Here is a 23232-nt window from a genome sequence, read left to right as displayed (position 1 = left end):
AATCTGGGTGCTCCTGTATTGGGTGCATATATATTTAGGATAGTTAGCTCTTCCTGTTGAATTGATCCTTTTACCATTATGTAATGGCCTTCTTTGTCTCTTTTGATCTTTGATGGTTTAAAGTCTGTTTTATCAGAGACTAGTATTGCAACCCCTGCCTTTTTTTGTTCTCCATTTGCTTGGTAAATCTTCCTCCATCCCTTTATTTTGAGCCTATCTATGTCTCTGCATGTGAGATGGGTCTCCTGAACACAGCAGACTGATGGGTCTTGACTCTTTATCCAGTTTGCCAGTCTGTGTCTTTTAATTGGAGCATTTAGTCCATTTACATTTAAGGTTAATATTGTTATGTGTAAACTTGATCCTGCCATTATGATATTAACTGGTTATTTTGCTCGTTAGTTGATGCAGTTTCTTCCTAGCCTAAATGGTCTTCACATTTTGGCATGTTTTTGCAGTGGCTGGTACCGGTTGTTCCTTTCCGTGTTTAGTGCTTCCTTCAGGGTCTCTTGTAAGGCAGGCCTAGTGGTGACAAAATCTCTAAGCATTTGCTTATCTGTAAAGGATTTTATTTCTCCTTCACTTATGAAACTTAGTTTGGCTGGATATGAAATTCTGGGTTTAAAATTCTTTTTTTTTTTTTTTTGAATTTTAGTTTGAGACGGAGTCTCGCTCTGTCGCCCAAGCTGGAGGGCAGTGGCCGGATCTCAGCTCACTGCAAGCTCCGCCGCCCAAGTTTACGCCATTTTCCTGCCTCAGCCTCCCGAGTAGCTGGGACTACAGGCGCCTGCCACCTCGCCCGGCTAGTTTTTTGTATTTTTTAGTGGAGACAGGGTTTCACCGTGTTAGCCAGGATGGTCTTGATCTCCTGACCTCGTGATCCACCCGTCTCGGCCTCCCAAAGTGCTGGGATTACAGGCTTGAGCCACCGCGCCTGGCCTAAAATTCTTGTCTTTAAGAATGTTGAATATTGGCCCCCACTCTCTTCTGGCTTGCAGAGTTTCTGCCGAGAGATCTGCTGTTAGTCTGATGGGCTTCCCTTTGTGGGTAACCTGACCTTTCTCTCTGGCTGCCCTTAAGATTTTTTCCTTCATTTCAACTTTGGTGAATCTGGCAATTATGTGTCTTGGAGTTGCTCTTCTCGAGAAGTATCTTTGTGGCGTTCTCTGTATTTCCTGGATTTGAATGTTGGCCTGCCCTACTAGGTTGGGGAAGTTCTCCTGGATGATATCCTGAAGAGTGTTTTCCAACTTGGTTCCATTTTCCCCCTCACTTTCAGGCACCCCAATCAGACGGAGATTTGGTCTTTTTACATAATCCCATACTTCTTGCAGGCTTTGTTCATTTTTTTTTCTTCTTTTTTCTTTTGGTTTCTCTTCTCACCTCATTTCGTTCATTTGATCCTCAATCGCTGATACTCTTTCTTCCAGTTGATCGAGTCGGTTACTGAAGCTTGTGCATTTGTCACGTATTTCTCGTGTCATGGTTTTCATCTCTTTCATTTCGTTTATGACCTTCTCTGCATTAATTACTCTAGCCATCAATTCTTCCACTTTTTTTTTCAAGATTTTTAGTTTCTTTGCGCTGGGTACGTAATTCCTCCTTTATCTCTGAGAAGTTTCATGGACTGAAGCCTTCTTCTCTCATCTCGTCAAAGTCATTCTCCGTCCAGCTTTGATCCGTTGCTGGCGATGAGCTGCGCTCCTTTGCCAGGGGAGATGCACTCTTATTTTTTGAATTTCCAGCTTTTCTGCCCTGCTTTTTCCCCATCTTTGTGGTTTTATCTGCCTCTGGTCTTTGATGATGATGGTGACGTCCTGATGGGGTTTTGGTGTAGGTGTCCTTCCTGTTTGATAGTTTTCCTTCTAACAGTCAGGACCCTCAGCTGTAGGTCTGTTGGAGATTGCTTGAGGTCCACTCCAGACCCTGTTTGCCTGGGTGTCAGCAGCAGAGGCTGCAGAAGATAGAATATTGCTGAACAGCGAGTGTACCTGTCTGATTCTTGCTTTGGAGGCTTCCTTTCAGGGGTGTACTCCAGCCTGTGAGGTGTGGGGTGTCAGACTGCCCCTAGTGGGGGATGTCTCCCAGTTAGGCTACTCAGGGGTCAGGGACCCACTTGAGCAGGCAGTCTGTCCCTTCTCAGATCTCAACCTCCGTGTTGGGAGATCCACTGCTCTCTTCAAAGCTGTCAGAGTCATTTGCGTCTGCAGAGGTTTCTGCTGCTTTTGTTGTTGTTTACTGTGCCCTGTCCCCAGAGGTGGAGTCTACAGAGACAGGCAGGTTTCCTTGAGCTGCTGTGAGCTCCACCCAGTTCAAGCTTCCCAGCAGCTTTGTTTACCTACTTAAGCCTCAGCAATGGCGGGCGCCCCTCCCCCAGCCTCGCTGCTGCCTTGCCGCGAGATCGCAGACTGCTGTGCTAGCAATGAGGGAGGCTCCGTGGGCGTGGGACCCTCCCGGCCAGGTGTGGGATATAATCTCCTGGTGTGCCTGTTTGCTTAAAGCTCAGTATTGGGGTGGGAGTTACCCGATTTTCCAGGTGTTGTGTGTCTCAGTTCCCCTGGCTAGGAAAAGGGATTCCCTTTCCCCTTGTGCTTCCCAGGTGAGGCGATGCCTCGCCCTGCTTCAGCTCTCGCTGGTCGGGCTGCAGCAGCTGACCAGCACCGATTGTCCGGCACTCCCTAGTGAGATGAACCCAGTACCTCAGTTGAAAATGCAGAAATCAGCAGTCTTCTGTGTCGCTCGCGCTGGGAGTTCGAGACTGGAGCTGTTCCTATTCGGCCATCTTGCTCCGCCCCCCTAAAATACTTTTTTAAAGTGGAACTATTTCAACAACTATGAAGAGATAGATCATTTAAGATACTTTTCTGTAACAACTGTTTTTTAGAAAAGCCTGATTTTAATAAATGGTAATTTTCTGTTTTTTTCTTCTACACAAAAGACTGAAGGCCATTTATCTCAGTTGTACAAAAAAGAAACTTTGGAGAATAGAGAAAAAAATAAAGAATGCAATAGTAGTTGTGGGAAAATTTTAACAATGTAACCACATATATGTTTGTACAAATACATATATACAGATAAATCCTTTAGTCAGAGAATAGGAGGAAAAAGTGGTATTGGAGAGTGTGGCCTTTTATCATTTGCTTTCATTTCATTTGCTTTCAATCTGAATGGTTCAGTAAGAATCTAAAAATGCTTTTATATCCTCTGGGTTTATTTAAAGAAAGATACTTCACTGTATGTACACACAGGTGTATAGTTGGTTTATGTTTTGAGTCAATTATATTCTTTTCTTACCACATATGGACCATGATTTTGTAAAAAGAAGAGAGAAAATCCCCTCAGAACTTCTAGCTTTAGGAACTTTGGGCATGGTGGCTTACGCCTGTAACCCCAACACTTTGGGAAACCAAAAGGCAAGAGGATCACTTGAGCCCAGGAATTCGTGACCAGCCTGAGCAACATGGGGAAACCTCATCTCTACACAACAAAAAATTTTAAAATTAGCTGGGCGTGGTGGTGCCTATCTGTAGTCCCAGCCCTTAGGAAGCTGAGATGGGAAGATCACTTGAGCCCAGGAGGTCAAGGTTGCAGTGAGCTGTGACTGTGCTGCTGCACTTCAGCCTGGGTGACAGAGGAGACCCTGTCTCATTTTAAATATAAAAAGAGCTTTTATTCTTGTGATCTCAAGTGGGTTTTTTTTGGTTTTTTTTTTTTTTTTTGCCTTTAGAGAGAGCACGTGTATGTGTGTGTGTGTGTGTGTGTGTCTGTAAAGTGCTTGGATTCTTGAAGATCACTTTCTCTGCTTAGCTGTCCTTCAAGCAGGATAAAATAATGCTGTATTTGTGTGATTATAAAAAGCATTAAGCAATTTAATTTCTGTATATTTAGTAAGGAAATGATCATACTTAAAAAAAACTTTTTTTTTTAGAAATAGGGTCTCCCACTGTCACATAGGCTGATGTGCAGTGGCATAATCATAGCTTATGATAGCCTCAAACACCTGGCCTCAAGCTGTCCTCTCACCTCAGCCTCCGAAGTAGCTGGGACAGCAGGTGCCCGCCACCATGCCCAGCTAATTAAAAAACAATTTTTTTTTATAGAGGCAGAGTCTTGCTACATTGCCCAGGCTGGTCTTGCGCTCTTGGCCTCAAGAGATCCTCCCACCTCAACCTCCCAAAGCGCTAGTGTTACAGGTGTAAGCCACCATTCCTGCCCTGTACTTTTATTTGAAGAGGAAATAACTAAACTTATCTACTTTGCAGTAATAAAATAGTAGGGTTGGGGTGCAGCTTGTGCCACCATCCTTGAGAAAATATTTTTTTTTTAGCTTGCATTTTAACACCATGTAAAATCACACACAAAAATGATCTGTTAGCTGTGAAGAAATTTCGTATCACTTCTTGTTTTCATGGCCTCTGTATCTGTAAAATACAACTGTATACTCAGTGGTATGGTTTGGCTTTGTGTCCCCAACCAAATCTCGTGTTGATTGTTATTCGCAGTGTTGAAGAAGGGGCCTGGTGAGAGGTGACTGGATCGTGGGGGCGGCATTCCTCCATGTTGTTCTCGTGATAGTGAGTGAGTTCTCATGAGATCTGATGGTTTAAAAGTGTGCGACACTTCCCCCGTCGCCTGTGCTCTCACTCTCTCCTGCCACCATGTAGAAAAGGTGCTTGCTTCCCCTTCGCCTTCCGCCATGATTGTAAGTTTCCTGAGGTCTTCCAGTCACGTTTCCTGTGAAGCCTGAGGGACTGAGTCCATTGAACCTATTTTCTTCCTAAATTACCCAGTCTCAGGTAGTTCTTCACAGCAGTGTGCGAGGGGACTGATACACTCAGCCACTCAGATAACCTAAATTACAGACAAACTGTGGTAAATGTTCTTGGATCCTGGCCATTGCTGACTGATTTTTAGAATAACAGAAAATACTTGCCTACATTTTCTTCTTTTCTTTAGATATGGTGTTGAGTCTCACTGGATCCAGTTAATAATTCCCTTTAAACATTCTATTCTTTGAGAACAGATACAGGTGGGAGAAATGATCCTATGACATTAAAACTAGAATTGGATTGCGTTAGGTTTATTCCCAGGATGTGAGAGCTGTAGCACGAAGGGTGGCAGTGATCAGGAGCAAAGGCTCAACCACTCTGTTTTTGAACAGTTTCATGTTAGATCCTGCAGTGGGCCATTATAGGCAAATTGGCCCACAAGATATTTCACTCCTGGAACTTAAGTTCATGACCTACTTTTAGGAATGGCTTTTTAGATCTGACTGTTACTTTTTCGCCAGAATGTGCCATAATTATATACCATGGCCTTGCCAGAAAACAGGAAATCTTTCAAAACTTGGGAGTGGAATAGAAATTTTGTAATTTTTTTTTTTCAGTTTTAGAATGTTGAATATGTTTTTATCCTTGTGTTAATACATGTTTGAAGAGAGAAAATATAGGCTGCTCTTCTCCAGTGTTCAAAGTTAAAATCTGCACAGCATATGGGAAAGTGCTAAATATACATGGTAATTGGAATTAACCATTAAGATGAACATACTCATTCTGGCAGCTAAGAAGGAATATCTTCAGCTCAGGGAAAACTGTAAGCTGTGTTTATACGTCTGCCCAGGTAGGTTATGTGTCTGTGTTATAGAAACCAGGAATCTCATACAGGCATTTCTGAGGATTACGAAAATGGTCATGATGAGATGGAAGAGAACAGTTTCTAAAGAATGAGCAGATAGACCAAAAAAAAAAAAAAAAAAGTTTTTCCTTTGCTTTCTACCAAGAGAGGGAAAAAAAAAAAGTAGTTTTCATGGGAGATACAGAATATGTTGCAAGAACAGATGTCTTGGGAGCTTAATTCCATAAATGGTGATGTGCCCAAGAATACCCTGAGATAAGAAGAAAACCTTCATGGAGTCTTTAAAAAAATAAAATAAAATCACTGAGTCCTAAAGTAAATAAGTGAATATCCATAATCAAAAAGTTTCCTTTTCATATTAAATCTATTTGTGTGGAAGGAAATGAAGGAGAAAACTTTATAAATACTTGTAAACTGGAGTCCCTGGATTCTAGAGTTCTTTTTTGAAACTAGTATAAGGAACAGAAATTGTCTTTTTATCTGAGAAAAAACTGCTAGTTAAAATGTCTATTTTCTTTGCTTTTGACTGAGATAACTCATTGTGGTAACACTGGGTTTTAAATACTGATTGGTAACTATATATCTATTTTTGATTAATACAACGAGGAAAATGAATTATTTAGTAAAGGAAGTTTTATAGAAAAAGCATTCAAAATGTTAAACTCATTGCCAAAAATATATATATAGTCCTTAATGGTAGGAAAGGTGGGAGCTACAAACCTATCATTGTTTTGTACCAATCATGGAAAATTGATTCTTGAATTCAACAAACATATATATTAAGGATTTTATCTGTGCTGGCAATTTTACTAGGTACTGAGTTGATAGAAAGATGAATGAGACTCTGTCACAGCCCTCATAAACTCAAATCTATTGGAAGAAAAGTTAGGTAAACAGATGATTATAATCTGTTTCAGATAGCACCGAAAGCCTTTTGTCCCAAACCTCAAGAAGCTGGATAAGCTTATACCACCTCTAAAAATGTGTGATGTGTGGTTGAGCTCATATGAGAGAATGATGTCAGAATCGAGGAGGGGGCTGAAAGATAAAGATGAGGTATGTGAGCCTGTGCAGCAGCTGCCCAGGGGCTGGCAGACCTAGTTATGACTAGAACTTGGGTTTACAAAATGCCTCTACAGAGAATGAAGTGAGGCATTGGGCTCACAAGAGGTGGGGAGTTGGAACTGAACCTCTGCTGAAGATGGGTCAGTTAGAGGCTTGCTGTACAGAAAAGCAAGACTCATTCAGTCAAACTTCTACCCGTGATAGATGACAAAGGAGCTTTTCTGTGCCCTGACTCTGGGAAGGAGCCCGGAGTCGGCTCTAAGAAATCCAAGTTATCAAGCCTGTACCTTCCCCGAGTTTAGACTAAAAATTTATGTCACCACTTGTCTGGGAAGTTCCTGCCTGAAGATCACAAAGAAAGACATGTACATGGTCCTTAAACACATGAAAAGATGCTCAGCTCATTCATAGTAAGATAATGGCAAACTGAGGTGCTATTTAGCCCAAATCGAGAATTTAACAGCACACTCAGTTAAGCGGGCTGTGCTGATTGGGAACTCTGAGACTCTACTGGTGGGAATGCAAAATGTAGACCTCTTATAGAGGCAGTCTGGCAGTGGGTAGTAAAATGCTTATCTGTGCGTTGACTTTTTCACCCAGAAGCACTTTACACCTAGGAATTGGTCCCACAGACACATCTTCAAAAAAGCAAAATAACATATACCCAGGATAATTCATTGCTATGGTATTTGTAATAGCAACAGGTTCAAAATAACCCATTGTGCTACAGTGGGATATTTGTTGTCAATTATACTACATCCAACAGAGTGGAATACCGTGCAGCTGTAGAAAGGAACGAGAAAGATCTCTATTGATACGGGGTGATTCCCAGAACATCCTATTAAGTGAAAAAGCAAGATGCAGAATAATGTATTTAACATATTACTTTTTACATAAGAAAAGGGGTAACGTGCAATTATATGAGTATATGATTGCTAATAATTGCAAGAAGAAACAATTGAAGGATAAATCAAAAATGTACCCAAAAAGGTTACCTATAAAAAGGAGGGAACAGGATAGAGGAGTTGGGGTGGAAGCAAGCCTTCTGTGATTATACCTAGTTATATAGTTTTGACTCTAGAATCAAATGAATATATTACATAATCAAAAATAAAATTAGATCAGAAAAAAGGAAAAAAAGCAGTCCTTGAAATTTAAAAACAAACAAACAAATGAATCTAATTATATATTAAATTGTTGACATTCACTTTGAGCAGATAATGATTTCAGCTAACTTTATAATACGGATTTTTCTCTGTACATCTTAGTAGGGTAAACTCCAAGTAAAAGAACAAAAATGCAAAGTTTTTTTTTTTTTTTAATGGTCTCGCTCTGCCTCCCAGGCTGGAGTGCAGTGGCACAGTCACCACTTCCTGCAGCCTCAACCTTCCGGGCCCAATTGATCCTCCCACCTCAGCCTCCCAAGTTGCTGGGACTGCAGGCGCGTGCCACCGCGTCTGGCTAGTTTTTGTATTTTTTGTAGAGATGGGGTTTCACCATGTTGCCCAGGCTGGTCTCAAACTCCTGGGCTCAAGTGATCCTCCCTCCTCAGCCTCCCAAAGTGCTGGGATTGTAGACATGAGCCACCGCGCCTAGCCCAGATAAATTGTAGAGTTCATCCTGAAGGCATATTGGTAGTAATTGTATTGGTTTTGGTATTTTAAAAGCACTATATTGTTAGATAAAACAAATACCAAGTAATTATGTTATTGTTGGGAACCAAAATTTTTCAGCATAAGAGAAAAAATACAAAGTGTAAAATTAAACTACTTTAGTAAACTCAGTCTTCAAGATTGAAATTTGTAATCTTAAATCTGAATTTAAAACATAACTATTAACTAATAATTTTCTCCCTTTAAAAAAAAAAAATATTTATTTCCTATCTCTGACTGAACCAGACTAGAAGAAATGATAAATAATAAACATCCCAGCAGCAGTAAACACCCCAGCACCCAGACTGCGGTTTCCCACTTAGTCTGTGTATGGTATGCTGCTATAACAAAATCGGTAGGTCAGTAATTTATAAAGAACATAAATTTATTTTTATCACAGTTCTGGAACTGGGAAGTCTAAGATCAAGGCACCAGCAGGTTTGATTGTTGGCAAGGGCTGCTTTTGGCTTTTAAGACGGTACCTTGTTGCCGTATCCTCCAGAGGACAGGGACGCTGTGTTCTCACACACATCTATTCCTTTACTCATTTGTTTATTTAATGAGTTCCCTAGTAAACTTCAGTGCTGACATATCAGTTTACTTTGCTCCTACTTTGTCTTTTTTTTTTTTTTTTTTTTTTTGAAACAAGGTCTCACTCTGTCAACCAGGCTGGAGAACAATGGTGCAATCATGACCCAAGGCAGCCTTGACCTTCTGGGCTCAAGCAGTCCTCCCACCTCAGCCTCCAAAGTAGCTGGGACTACACACAAGCATGTGACATCATGCCCAACAATTTTTTTTATTTTTTTTATTTTTTGTGGAAACAGGGTGTGGTTATGTTGCCCAGGCTGGTCTCAAACTTGTAGGTTCAAGTAGTCCTCCCACCTCAGCATTCCAAAGTGCTGGGATTACAGGTGTGAGCCACCATGCCTGGCCTCTCTTACTAGTTTTTAAGAGCAAAAGCATTATTTACTCACATGGCTGCACATTGGCTTATTTTATATACCTTTATTGAGATACGATTCTCATCCCGTGCAATTTACCCATTTAAAATATGCCATTCCATATTGCTTAGTAAATTACAGAAACGTGTAACCATCACTACAATATCCTATTTTTTAAAGTATCTTTTTCTAGTGTTATTTCAGTGTCATCGCTTTTTATGTATTAAATACATTTTGACAAATTGAAAGCATTACTGATTTTGCTGCTCACATTGTTCAGTTTATCCATTGTCCCTTTCCCCCAGGCCTGGCAACCGCTGGTCTGCTTTCTATCGCTACAGATTTGCCTGTTCTGGAGATTTCATATAAGTGAAATAATATACTATGTTGCCTTTTGCATGACCTCTTTAACTTAGCATAACGTTTTCAAGGTTCATTCATATCTGTAGCATGTATCAGTACTTCATTCCTTTTTATGACTAATAACTCATTATATGGATATACCAGATTTTATGTATCCATTCATAAGTTGTTGGATATTTGGGTTGTTTCTCTTTTTTGACTATAATAAATAATGATGCCGTGAACATTTGTGGGTACTTTTTTGCATGGAAACATGTTTCCAGTTATCTTGAGCATATACCTCGGATTGGAACTGCTAAGTCATGTGGTAATTGTATGTTTGCCGTTTTAAGGAACTACCAAAATGTTTTGCAAAGAGACTGTACCACTCTGCAGTCCCACCAGCAATATATGACCATCCCTACACATTCTCGCCAACACTCGTTATTGACTTTTAATAGCCACCCTGGTGGATGTGATGTGGTATCTCATTGTGGGGTTTTGTTAGTTTTGTTTTATATTTTATTGCTTCTCCGTTGTTCCCATAGATCATTGTGGCTTTGAGACGCATTTCCCTATTGTGGTTGCACATCTTTTCTTCTGCTTACTGCCTATTTGTAAATCCTCTTGTTGAGGATCAAATCCTTTGCTCATTTGTAATTGGGGTATTTGTATTTTTATTGAGTTGTAAGAGTTACAGACACAAGTCCTTTATCATATATATGATTTATAAATATGTTTTCCCATCCTGTCGTTCCCTTTTCACTTTCTTGTTGATATCGTTTACAGCATAAAATTTTATAAAGTTTAATGTGTTCCAATTTATTTTTTTTTTTCTTTTGCCACTTTTGCTCTTTGGGTATCTTATCTAAGAAATCACTGCCTAACCCAGGAAGATTTACTCTTATGTTTTGTTCTAAGAGTTTTATAGTTTTAGCTCTTACATTTAGGTGTTTAGCCAATTCTGAGTTTATTCTTTTATATGTTCTGAGACATAATGAGTTTGACATCATTTTCTTTGCATGTCCATTTCTGTTTGCCCCACACCATTGCATGAAAAGAGCATTCTCTCCCATTAGATTGTCTTGGTACTCTTGTTGGAAATCAGTTGACCACAAACAATTACGGTTTGTTTCTGGACTCTCAGTTTTGTTTCTTTGATTTCTTTGTCCATCTTTATTCCAATAACACACTGTAGGTAAAAACCTACTTTACCGTAGGCTCTGAAATCAGGAAGTATGAGTCTTCCTAACTTTATTCTTCTCAATCAATATTGTTTTGGCTATTTTTGTGTTATTTTATAAAACCCCATGTGAATTTACAATTCTCTCAAAATAAAAATTGAAGAAGTAGTAATAGAAGTAGCACTAGTAGTAGTAGTAGTAGTCATAGTGGTAGAAGAGGAAATGCTGTAGCAAATAAAGGGAAGGGAGGATAAAGGAAACAAGTAGAGCAATAGAATAGTTTCTGAAGGAGGACATGGATATATGGGTTGTTGTTTTTTTTTTTTCTATTTCTTGTGTATGTTTGGAAATTCTCAATATAAAATGTAATTCTTTTAGTTTTAAAAGGAGAAAGGCTCTAAAGCTAGACTGTTTGTATTAGAGCTCTAGCCTGTGACTTATTCATCATATGAAGGTCACAAAGTTATTTAGGCTCTCTGTAGCTCAGTTTTTCATCTATAAAATTGACATGAAAAGTGTACCAACTTCATATTGTTATGAAGATTAAATTACCTAAAGCTCTTAGAATACTGCTTGGCACATAGTAAGTATTCAATAAATGTTGGCTTGGAAAGTGACTATTTTTGAAGGGAGGGTGGTTAAAAAAAAAAAGACCATTTTTAAAAGTACATGTAGATTTACCAGATAATCAATAAATCTAGTCGTTCAATTAAAAACTTAGTGACAAGTTAACATATATGAAAGGAGAATTAATAAACTTGAAGATAACACTGCAAAAAATATCCAAAATACAGTGCAGAAGGAAAAAACAAAATTGAAAATATCAAAGAGAGACTAGGAGACATGGAAAACAGACTGAGAAGGTACATTCACCTGATAGGAATTTTGAGAAAGATCCTACAGAAAATTCAGAAGGACCAGTATTACAAAATAGGAAAGTATACGTTTTAAAATTTGGAAATTACAAATTTTGCAAATTAGAAAATAAGGAAATTGCAAATATTGTAAAAAACAGAAATTGCAAAATATTTAGAACAGGGAAAACACTATATATCAAAATTTGTGATATACTGCTAAAGCAGTTCTTGGAGGAAAATTTATAGTCTTAACACATATATAAAATTGAAAATTAACAGGTGGGGCACGGTGGCTTACGCCGTAATCCCAGCACTTTGGGAGGCCAAGGTGGGTGGATCACTTGAGATCAGGAGTTCAAGACCAGCCTGGCCAACATAGTGAAACCCCGTCTCTACTAAAAATACAAAAGTTGGCTGGGCATGGTGGCAGGCACTTGTAATCTCAGCTACTCGGGAGGCTGAGGCAGGAGAATCGCTTGAACCCAGAGGTTGTAGTGAGCCGAGATCGCACCACTGCACTCCAGCCTGGGCGGCAGAGAGAGAGAGACTCTCTCAAAGAAAAGAAAGAAGGAAAGAAAGGAAAAAAGAAAGAAAATCAATGAGCTAAAAGTATCCAAATCAAGAAATAGAGAAAGAACATCTGTGTAACCCCCAGCACACACACAAGAAAAAAGAAGAAAGAAAATAAAAACAGAAATTAAATGAAATAGAAAACAAGCTATAGAGAAGATCAGTGAAACTAAAAGCTGGTTCTTGGAGAAAACACACAAGATAGATAGGATTTAATGACTTAATTAGATGTGAAATATATAGTGGGACAGATTGTTCATGAAGAAAAGACCAGATATTATAATAATTTTAACAGTGACTTAATCTGATGTCCCTTCAGACTTCTATTATTAGAGAATTAGTCTGCTTTTATTCTGGTTAACAGAACCTGCAACTGAACTCTCAGATTTTTTTTTTATCAGTAGTAAAACGTAAATCTGATTAGAATTTAGACTTTTTCTTTTAATAGCTGGATTTGGATAACCTATCCTGTTTCTTAGCTTATGTATTCTTCTGTGAAATATGGTTTCTGTTTGGACATTGACATTTTTGTCTTAGAAGAAAAGATAAACAGAATAGACAACTGATTCCTTTTTCCTCTGGGAGGGTGTGTATACCTGGATACACAGATATGCATTGATAGCTAAAGAAGTCTATTTCAGCAAGTTTCTTCCTTCTTCCCTTCTTCCTTTTTTTTTTTTTTTCCTTCCTTCCTTCCTTCAGGAAATCTGATTCTTTATGTCGTTGGGACCAAGGGTTTCTTCTGCCTGCACATGCACCTGGCATGGTTCAAGAGGAAAAACATTTGGATATAAAATATCTTTCACGTCAGCAAAACATGAAGGAATCACTCCTTTTGCTTTTTGGTCTTATCTTGAGAAGAGCATACTGTGAGAGCCCCTTAAGAGCGCAGTCATTTCTATGATCTGTGTAACATCTGATGCTCTGTGAGCTGTCAGATATTTAGTGCTCAATATCATAACTATGCAGGGAACAGACTTCACACCAAGTTTCTTCATACTAGACCTAGGAACACTAAACTTTGATCATCTTCATGTCTTTTGGAAATGGAGAAATAAGTTCTTACAACTATTTTTTTCATTCTGTGACGTGGATCAAATAAGTAATCTTTGGTCTTATCTGTCCACTTGGATCAGTTTCTTCAGGCAGGCATACATACTCATTCCTAAGAAGCACTTTAAATGCATTCTGCCTTGAAAATGGATTTGTGTGTGCTTTATTAGGATTTCTTTTTAAGTTTTTAAACTTATGCTAGATATCAGATATTAAAGATTGTCTCATGTTCTAAGAAAATAACTAGCCGAATATACTTTCACCCACATTCCTATTAAAGTCAACATGGAAAGGTTTCTTAACCAATTGAATGACATGATACAGATGTTTTGCTCACTTTCTCTAGGTGCCTCTTTGCTTTCTTCTATTTTCCTTTTTTCCTGAGAGCTGCTTTGCAGAAGACTTTGTCAAGAGATACCACATGCCATAAGAAAAATTAGCCTACATCTTTTCAAAATTGTCTTAGTCCATTCAGACTGCTGTAACAAAATAACATAGACTGAGTAATTTATAAACAACAGAAGTTTATTGCTCACCATTTTGGAGACCAGAAGTGCAAGATCAAGGCAGCAGCAGATTCGGTGTCTGATGCGGGCTTGCTCTCGACTTCACAGATAGTGCTGCTTCGCATCTTCACACTGCGGAAGGGCGAACAGGCTCCCTCGGGCCTTTTTTTTTTCCCAAGTATAATGGATACGTTTATTTACTTATCCATTTATTTATTCATTCATTTGCAATTATCCTTTAAGCAACAGCTGTTTGCAAAAAAAAAAAAAAGTATGTTATTTGCCACCAGTTTGATAAAGGAGATAACAGTTCTATATGAAAACATCTATAGTTGGTCTCACAAGCGAAGTGTGCTGGGAGAGCAAAAACAGAAGAAAAAAATTATTTTCATATTTTCTCTTTTGAGTGACACACTATCCTCGTTAGGAGTTCGGTTTCCTACCAGTGATACAACTAGATATTTACATCTCCCAAATCAAAGTACAAACTTTGGCAGTAGAACCTTGTTGCTCATTATTTTCTTTTTATTTTCAAGTTTTATTTTGGATTCTGGGGATACATATACAGGTTTGTTACCTGGGTATATTGCATGATGCCCTCAGGCCTTTTTTATAAAGGTACTAATCTCATTCATGAGGGTTCCACCCTCTGACCTAATCATCTCCAAAAGGCCCCATTTCATAATACCACCAAATTGAAGGTTGTTTCAACATCTAAATTTGGGGGAAGCCGAGCGCAGTGGTTCATGCCTGTAAACCCAGCACTTTGGGAGGCTGAGGCGGGCTGATCACTTGAGGTCAGGAGTTTGAGACTAGCCAGGCCAACATAGCAAAACCCGTTTCTACTAAAAATACAAAAACAATTAGCCACCGTGGTGGTGTGTTCCTCTAATCCTAGCTATTTGGGAGGCTAAGGCAAGAGAACTGCTTGAGCCCGGGAGGCAGAAGTTGCAGTGAGCCGAGATCTTGCCTGGGCAAGAGAACGAGACTCCGGCTCAAAAAAACAATAAATTAATTAAAATAAAATAAATTGGGGGGGGAACACAAACATTCAGACCATAGCAAAGGTCACTGGGGGTCCTCCCAGAAAAGAGAAATTTGATTCACAGATGATTTATTAATAGGTTTTTTTTTTCTGTCATTATATACTAGAGGGAGGAACTGACTTTAAAATGTGCTTACATTATTAGGTGAAAATGTAAAGAACCTAAATCTTCAACAATATGGGACTCACTAAAAATCCATTCAGGGGACTGGGCACAGTTGCTCAGGCCTGTAATCCCAGCACTTTGGGAGGCAGAGGCAGGCAGATTATATGAGGTCAGGAGCTCGAGACCAGCCAGGCCAACATGGTGAAACCCATCTCTATTAAAAATACAAAAATTAGCCAGGCTTGGTGGCAGCTGCCCGTAATCCCAGCTATACTTGGGAGGCCGAGACAGGAGAATCACTTGAACCCAGGAGGCGAAGGTTACAGTGAACTGAGATCGCACCATTGCACTCCAGTCCAGGTGACAGAGCAAGACTCCATCTCAAAAAAAAAAAAACTAAATAAATGGATATCCATTCAGCCGAATGCTGTGCAACCAGTTAAAAGTAGATTTTAGGCTGGTCACAGTGGTCATGCCTGTAATCCCAACTCTTGGAGAGGCCAGGACAGGAGGATCACTTAAGGCCAGGAGTTTAAGACCAGCCCAGGCAACATAGTGAGACCCCATTTCTACAGTTTCTAAAAAAATACATAAACTTTCTAAAACCAAAAAATAAATATATACACATACACATACATATACATATATATGTAATTTTTTAAAGCAATATTTTAAAATACTATTTAATGACATGAAAAAATGGTCTCGACTATGATGATAGCTAAAATGTACTGGGTGTCAGTTTTATGCCAGGCACCTTTTTAAGTGTTTTCCTTGTGTTAATTCAACAGGTTAATACTCGCAACAGTCTTTTGTAGGAGAAACTATTGTTATCCCTATTTTAAAGGTGAGGAAACTGAGGCTCACAGCATTTACGTAGTTTGCCTGCAGTCAACTGGTGAGAGACAGAGCTAGAATTTAAACTCAGGCAATTTGGCTCTTTTAAAGCCCTCGCTTAGACATCATTACATATCTCTGTAAATTTTTTTATGAAACTAGACAAACTATTTTTAATTCATCTAGAAAAGAAAATGTGTTAAAAATAACCAATCAAATTTTGACGCAGTAGAATTGGTGAACATATTCTACCAGGTAGGAAAATATGCTATAAGATATAGTAATTTTTAAAATATCACAGTGTAGCTGAACTAGAGAAGAAAGGCCGGGCGCGGTGGCTCATGCCTATAATCCCAGCACTTCGGGAGGCTGAGGCCGGCGGATCATGAGGTCAGGAGATCGAGACCATCCTGGCTAACACGGTGAAACCCCGTCTCTACTAAAAATACGAAAAAACTAGCCGGGCGAGGTGGCGGGCGCCTGTAGTCCCAGCTACTCGGGAGGCTGAGGCAGGAGAATGGTGTGAACCCAGGAGGCGGAGCTTGCAGTGAGCTGAGGTAGTGCCACTGGGTGACAGAGCGAGACTCCGTCTCAAAAAAAAAAAAAAAAAAAAATAGAGAAGAAATAGAATAAATCAGAAGAGCATGCCACTTTTTATGTTCACAGGGAGGAGACTAAATGAATACACTTAAGAGTGATAATCACTGATAGAGGAATTATAGATGATTTTTCTTTCATTTCTCTTTTTTGTTTGTACTTTATTTTTTTAATTTTATATAATGCCAGAAGTTCAAGACCAGCCAGACAACATAGTGAGACCCTGTCTCTACTTAGCTGGGTGTGGTGGTGCATACCTGTAGTCCCAGCTACTCAGGAAGCTGAGTTGGGAGGATCACTTGAGCCCAGGAGTCTGAGGTTGTAGTAAGCAGTGATTATGCCACTGTACTATAGAGCCTGGGTGACAGAATGAGACTCTTTCTAAAATATAACAAAGAAAACCCAAATTATCTATAGTAAGCATTTTTAAATCATACAATATTAGCAAGTTTATTTTTAATGCTTTAAAACTTCAAGTTTTAACAGTATTTTACTAGTGTAACATATTGCTGCTTGATTTTATGCATCGTGTACCCTGGCATTTTCTAAGCTGCTTACTCTGCAGAGTTAATTTCCTAAAATGTTCAATATATTATTCATTTATTCAAGGCCTAAATTAACCACCCACACAGAACCACTAATCCAGTCTTCGTTTTTGGTAAAGACAGAGAAAAGACAATGGGATCGTAGTCATCTTCTGGCTTAGGGTTGAGGAGAAGGATTTCAGAACTTTTTACCAATTTTTTTTTTTCTTTTTACCTATTTTTAAGACCCGAATTGTTTATTCATGGTATAAAGAAAAGCTATCTGTGTGTGTGTGTGTGTGTGTGTGTGTGTGTGTGTATATGTATATATATATATATATGTATATATATATATGAGAGAGAGCGCGCTGCTGTCTAAATACCTCACTGAACTCTGTAGTAAATTGTAATAGTTGTTCAATTGATTTTTTAGTGAGAATGTGTCTCTACCAAAGAAAATTTTAAAATTAGTCAAGCATGGTGGCATGTACCTGAGCTGCTCGGGAAGCTGAGGCCAGCTTGAGGCCAGGAGCTTGAGACAAGCCTGGGCAATATAGTGAAACCCTTTTTTTTAAAAAAAAAAAAAAAAAAAAAAAAAAGAATTCATGAAATGCTTGTTTTGGGGATATTGCCTCCTCTTCCCCCAAAATTTCTGTATCAATGTAACTGCCAGTCTTAGCCCAAGCTGCTGTGATAGAATGCCATGAACTGGGTAGCTTAATCAAACAGAAATTTATTTTCTCACAGTTTGGTGACTGGGAAGTCCGAAATCAAGGTAGTGTTTGGTGCAGTTCCTAGTGAAGGCTCCTCGTGGCTCGCAGAGGCTGCCTAGTTACTGGATCCTCATATGGCAGAGAAATAAAGAGAAATCCCTCTCTTTTTCTCTTCCTCTTCTTACAAAGCCCAGTCCTATCAGATTAAGGCCCCACCCTTATGCCCTCATTTAACCTTAATTACTTTCTGAAGACTCTGTCTCTGGGTATGGTGACATTGGGGTTTAGGAGTTCTACATGTGAATTTTGCGGGGGCACAATTCAGCCCATAGTAGTGCCTAAACGCTTTCCAGTATCCTCAGAAATCCTATATTTAGTTTATTTTATTGCAGACAGGATTAGTTTTATCCTTTCTTGTGAAACTCTTAAAATACTCATTACTTTACAGTGTGTCATAGAAACTTTACTTAAATTTAACCTTATGAATAATTTCTTCCTAGACGCAAAATCGAATGAAGCTAATGGCCGACAACTACGAGGATGACCACTTCAAATCCTCCCATTCCAATCAGACAAATCACAAGCCCTCCCCAGACCAGGTAAGATGGCTCTGCAGTGTTTTATTAAAAAACCCACACACTTAAATTTTGAGATGTTTTGTACTGGCATGTTGCAAATTCTAAGATACAAGTTAGAAGAAGAAAAATAAATAGAATAATAAATAATAATAAATAAAAAGAATATTCTTTTTAAAAAAATCACAGATTCAGTTTCTTTATAGGAAGTTGGTGATTCTAAATATTTTAAGAGCAGATACTTGAAAGATTTGAACAATAAAGAATCCTTGAATTGGGTTGAGAGAAAAAAATTAACTTTCTCAGAGATACGTACTAATAATATGTAATTTTTAACTGTCTTTACTAATTTTTAACTGTCTTGATTTTCCTTTTAAAGAAATAGTTCCTTATTAGAAAAACAAGACTCTTTTCTTGCAAGCCTAGTGAGGCACAGTTTTTAGGTTATTTCTGTTTAATTGCAAATTATGAACTCTCTGCTCATTACCTATTAAAAGTGAAGATTGAAACTTAGTTCTTCACTCCCTGTCCTTGTGGATCCCTCCAGCATGTCATGCTTAAGGAAAATTGTGGCCTTCAACTTCTCATCAATGCAAAAGAGACATTGATGAATCTGAAGGGAACCATGTTCAATTTCTAGTTTCTTGGAAAAAGGGAACTCTCCTCAAATCTTGAAAATGATGGATGGGAGAGAGTGCTGAACAGATTACCTCATATCCCATTGCCAAAAATCAAATTTTAACATCTCTATCACACCCAGCCTTAAAATATATAGCTAAGGGGGAAAAAAAAAAGTCAAGTAATTACATACATATGACTAAAGCATCAAGGAAAACTTTCCTGCTAAACATCTCTACTAAATAATAGCTATGACATTGTCTTAGCAGAAGCAGCAGAGAGAGTGCAGATGAAAGCAGCAATGGTATTCAAATTGCTGTTGCTTCTAAGATTCAGAAGGTATAGTCCGTCCTATTATGATGACATTTACTAAGCCAGTTGAGGCAAGCCTTGTATTTTAGAAGGAAAACAGTATAAATATGTAATGTGGGCAGAATGGAGAGCTATCTGCCTGGTGTCAGCAGTCTTTCCCTGCCAAGAGATCATTTTACCTTTTCTGCCTGCTCCCTGATACCTGGAACTGAATCTATGCCAGGGGATACAAGATGCATGTTTGATTCCTCATGAAAACAGGTTTTTGATAATATAGAGAACCGGATGTCTGGAGTAGGAAGAGGGAAACAGAGAAAGGTTGAAGGAAAAGCAAAACATAAGGAAAAACCTCCAACTTGATAATTTTGCCCAGATCCAGCCCTGAGATAGAGATGGCATCTTGGAAAGTAGGAAGAATAGAAGTATAATGACAAACTACAATTGTTCCTCAGTATCCTCGGGGGGTTGGTTTCAGGACAAACCCACTCACAAATACCAAAATCCATGGTTGCTCAAGTCCCTTATATAAAATGGCATGGTATTTGCATATAAGCTATACACATCCTCCCTTATACTTTTGTTTTGTTTAGTTTTGTTTTGTTTTGTTTTTGAGACGGAGTCTTGCTCTGTTGCCCAGACTGGAGTGCAGTGGCATGATCTCAGCTCACTGCAACCTCTGTCTCCTGGGTTCAAGTGATTCTCCTGCCTCAGCCTTCTGAGTAGCTGGGATTACAGGCACCTGCCACCACGCCTGGCTAATTTCTGTATTTTAGTAGAGACAGGGTTTCACCATGTTGGCCAGGCTGGTCTTGAACTCCTGACCTCAGGTGATCTGCCCGCCTTGGCCTCCCAAAGTGCTGGGATTACAGGTATGAGCCACCACGCCCAGACCCTCCCATATACTTTAAATCATCTCTAGATTACTTATAACCTAATACAATGTAAATACTGTGTAAATAGTTGTTATACTGTATTTTTAAAAATTAACGTATTAATGCATTGTTATTTTTATTGATTTTTATATATATGTATGTATATGTATATATTTCATCCACGGTTGGTTGAATCCACAGATGTGGAACCCGCAGATACAGAGGACCGACAGTAACACTAATTTTGATAGTTTAGGGAATTAGAATCTGTTTAAGAGAGTCAAGAAATTATCTTCTGCGACGTTATGCTTACGTCTTTGTTTTAAATACTAACCACCTCTTTTTCATTCCATGCTGCTCTGGGGCATTGCCCCTTGTCATCTCTCTCCCTGTAGGATGAGGAGGAGGGTATATGGGCATAGCCAATCAGAGGCTCTTAGTTCAGCCATTTTGTTCAGAACGGTGAGAAACAGCTTTCCTTGACTACAGAAATGGTTTTTGTTTGTTTTCATTTTTCTTTTTACACAGTAACTCTCACATCTCATTTCTCTGTAATTCATGAAATCCTGGTGTGCTTTCTGTTTTTTCATTTTCACGTGATTTTTGTGTGTATTGCTGTGCTTCTGACATAGTGGGGTTTGGATTTTGTGGCTTTTTTTTTTTTTTTTCTCGTTGTGTGTTAATAGTCACTTCTATAATTGCTTTTCATACATTTTTGGGAGAACTTCTAGGACATGTAACTAAATTTCTCCAGTTCTGATTTTATTTATTACCCTTTCTAGGGTGATTTTACAGTGTCCTGGCAAGGTTTATGGTAACTTTATATGAAACTGGCAATAGAAAATTGAACAAGTACTTTGCCCATTGGCCTAAGTTTGACATATACTTTTTATGATGATTAATTAATGGTGTTTAAAAAAAAACTGTGCTGTGAACTAAACCCTCCTTTTGTTTCTATCTGTAGAAGAATGAGCTCTCACAGTCAGCACCTCGGATGCATCCCCTGGGGCTTTGATGTTACCCTCAAACTATCCCTAAAAATAGGGAGGAGCAAAGTAAAGGAAGACTTTTTTTAGAAGTCATTCTACAAATTCTTTTCCCTCCGTTTTCATGGATTGCTGCTGTGTTCAACAGTTGCCAGGACACTGTCTCGATTCTCCTTTTCAGGCCAATTGGCTGGAAAGTATAGTCCAGCTGTGGCAGTATCTCCCTTTGATCTGATGCCCTTGAGGTTTGACTAAGGAAATCCTTTTCTTAGAAAAAGTAACAATTATCATTAATACGTTCACACGTATTGGTGGCCTTGCACCCTGGATTCACTGCCCATGCTTATCAGTGATCTCACTCCCTTGGAGTCAGTTCTCCCTGAAATGTCTTTGTCTTGGTGTTAAACTGCTTAAAATGATGAGGACATGTGTAGACCTCTTAACTGTTGAACACAACCAAGAAGGATGGAGAGGTAAGTTGTGGAAAGGGGCAATGCACTGTGAGGTGGGAAACTGTCCAGATGGCTTTATCCTGAGGGCATGAATGAGGTTGAAATGCACTGGATCGGCCGGGCGCGGTGGCTCACACCTGTAATCCCAGCACTTTGGGAGGCCGAGGCGGGTGGATCACGAGGTCAAGAGATCGAGGCCATCCTGGCTAACATAGTGAAAACCCTGTCTCTACTAAAAATACAAAAAAATTAGCCGGGCCTGATGGTGGGCGCCTGTAGTCCCAGCTACTCGGGAGGCTGAGGCAGGAGAATGGCATGAACCCGGGAGGTGGAGCTTGCAGTGAGCTGAGATCACACCACTGCACCCCAGCCCGAGCAACAGAGCAAGACTCCGTCTCAAAACAAAAAAAAAAAGAAATGCACTGAATCAACCAGAAAGCTCTTCAGAAAGCTAGAATGCTGCATGTCAGAGAAAGTTAACGCTGAGAGCAATCAGTGCGCTAATTTATCTGCACTCTACAAGGGTAGGTATTCGTCATCATCAAGCATGTGAGGCCATGCAGTAGCTGGATGTAGTTTACTGGTCTCTTAGAAATGAACATTTCTCTACCTTGTCTATTTTGTCAGAACACAGGAGCTTCTTAGCTTCCCTGAGCTGGAAGCACCACACACGTGGACATGATGACATTTTTGTTGCAAATCCTTTTTCTGGCCAATCAGAGGAAGCCTGTTGGTATTCTAGGAAACAGGCCCATAGGTAACTTCACCACGAGACTGAAAAGTAAACAAACCAGCACATAAACTTGTTCCTGAAATCTTCATTTTCCTTTCTCTACCAAAATGGAATAACTCTTAGCTTTTTCCAATTATCGCACTATTGAGCATATTGCACTAATATATTAACTTTCACTGGTTTAACACCATGCAATTGTAGCCGGCCATAACTGGAGTTTCTACGATATGGAGTTTCCAATTTTATAAAATGTGCTGTAAACCTTATTATATGATAAGGATTTTACCTGAGGAAGTGCATGAGTGACCTTAAAACACTGCAGAAGTTTTGACTGGCTATCCACTTTCCTTCTCCTGTTTCCATACTAATTTTACAGAAAATAGATTTTCTTTAAAAATTCAAACTTTTGAAATTGATGATTTACCTTATCAAACTTAAGAACATGTACTTTGCATCTAAAACATTTTCTAGGACACCAATATATACTGATCAAGTATGAGCCTTACTTGATATAATCCATAGATGGGAAGAGAACCATAGATGTACTGAACTGAAAAGGATTCTGGAGTTAGGCCATTTCAGCAGAGGTGGTAAAGCGTAATGGTTAAGAGTGTAGGCTTTGGAGCAGGATGCCTATGTTCAGATTCTAACACCACCATGTACCAGCTTCTGATGTGGACAAGGTATGTAATCGCGCTGCACTTCAGTTTCTTCATCTTTAGGATGGAGGTTGTTGTGGGGAGTGGATAAGTTGTGAGGCACATGGACTTTGGAGCCAGACTGCACAGCTTTGAATCTAGACCCCTCCACCCGCCCTGTAACCTTGGAAAAGTAACTTAAACTCCCTGAACCCCAGTTCCTTTATCTAAAAAATGGGTTTATTAATCATGCCTACTTTATAGGATTAATGGATAGATTATAGGTTGATATCTGTAGAATGCTGTGAACAGTACTGGACATGCTCTTATTTCATGCTGTTATTATTTCGATTGTTGCTGTTGTCATCGTTAACTTAGATCCCTCTCCAGGAAATAGGAAGTAACACTTCCAAGAAG

The 23232-nt window shown here is 39.1% G+C and overlaps 1 protein-coding gene across 6 annotated transcripts in view; it reads left to right on the top strand.

The window, feature by feature from the left end:
- ERC1 (ELKS/RAB6-interacting/CAST family member 1) overlaps positions 1–23232 on the top strand; it is a 502036-nt gene that overhangs the window by 380266 nt on the left and 98538 nt on the right. For 4 of the 6 annotated variants that reach the window (XM_025401992.1, XM_025401990.1, XM_025401993.1 and 1 more), the window contains one exon: positions 18130–18228. In XM_025401992.1, coding sequence (XP_025257777.1) covers positions 18130–18228 — 99 coding nt within the window. Of the gene's footprint in view, positions 1–18129; positions 18229–20401; positions 20442–23232 lie in introns of those variants that run through there. The other 2 variants (XM_025401994.1, XM_025401995.1) reach the window with 2 other exon arrangements.

Source organism: Theropithecus gelada, chromosome 11 (genome assembly GCF_003255815.1).
Source record: "Theropithecus gelada isolate Dixy chromosome 11, Tgel_1.0, whole genome shotgun sequence".
In the NCBI taxonomy this organism is placed as follows: domain Eukaryota; kingdom Metazoa; phylum Chordata; class Mammalia; order Primates; family Cercopithecidae; genus Theropithecus; species Theropithecus gelada.
This window is presented reverse-complemented; position numbering and strand designations above follow the sequence as displayed.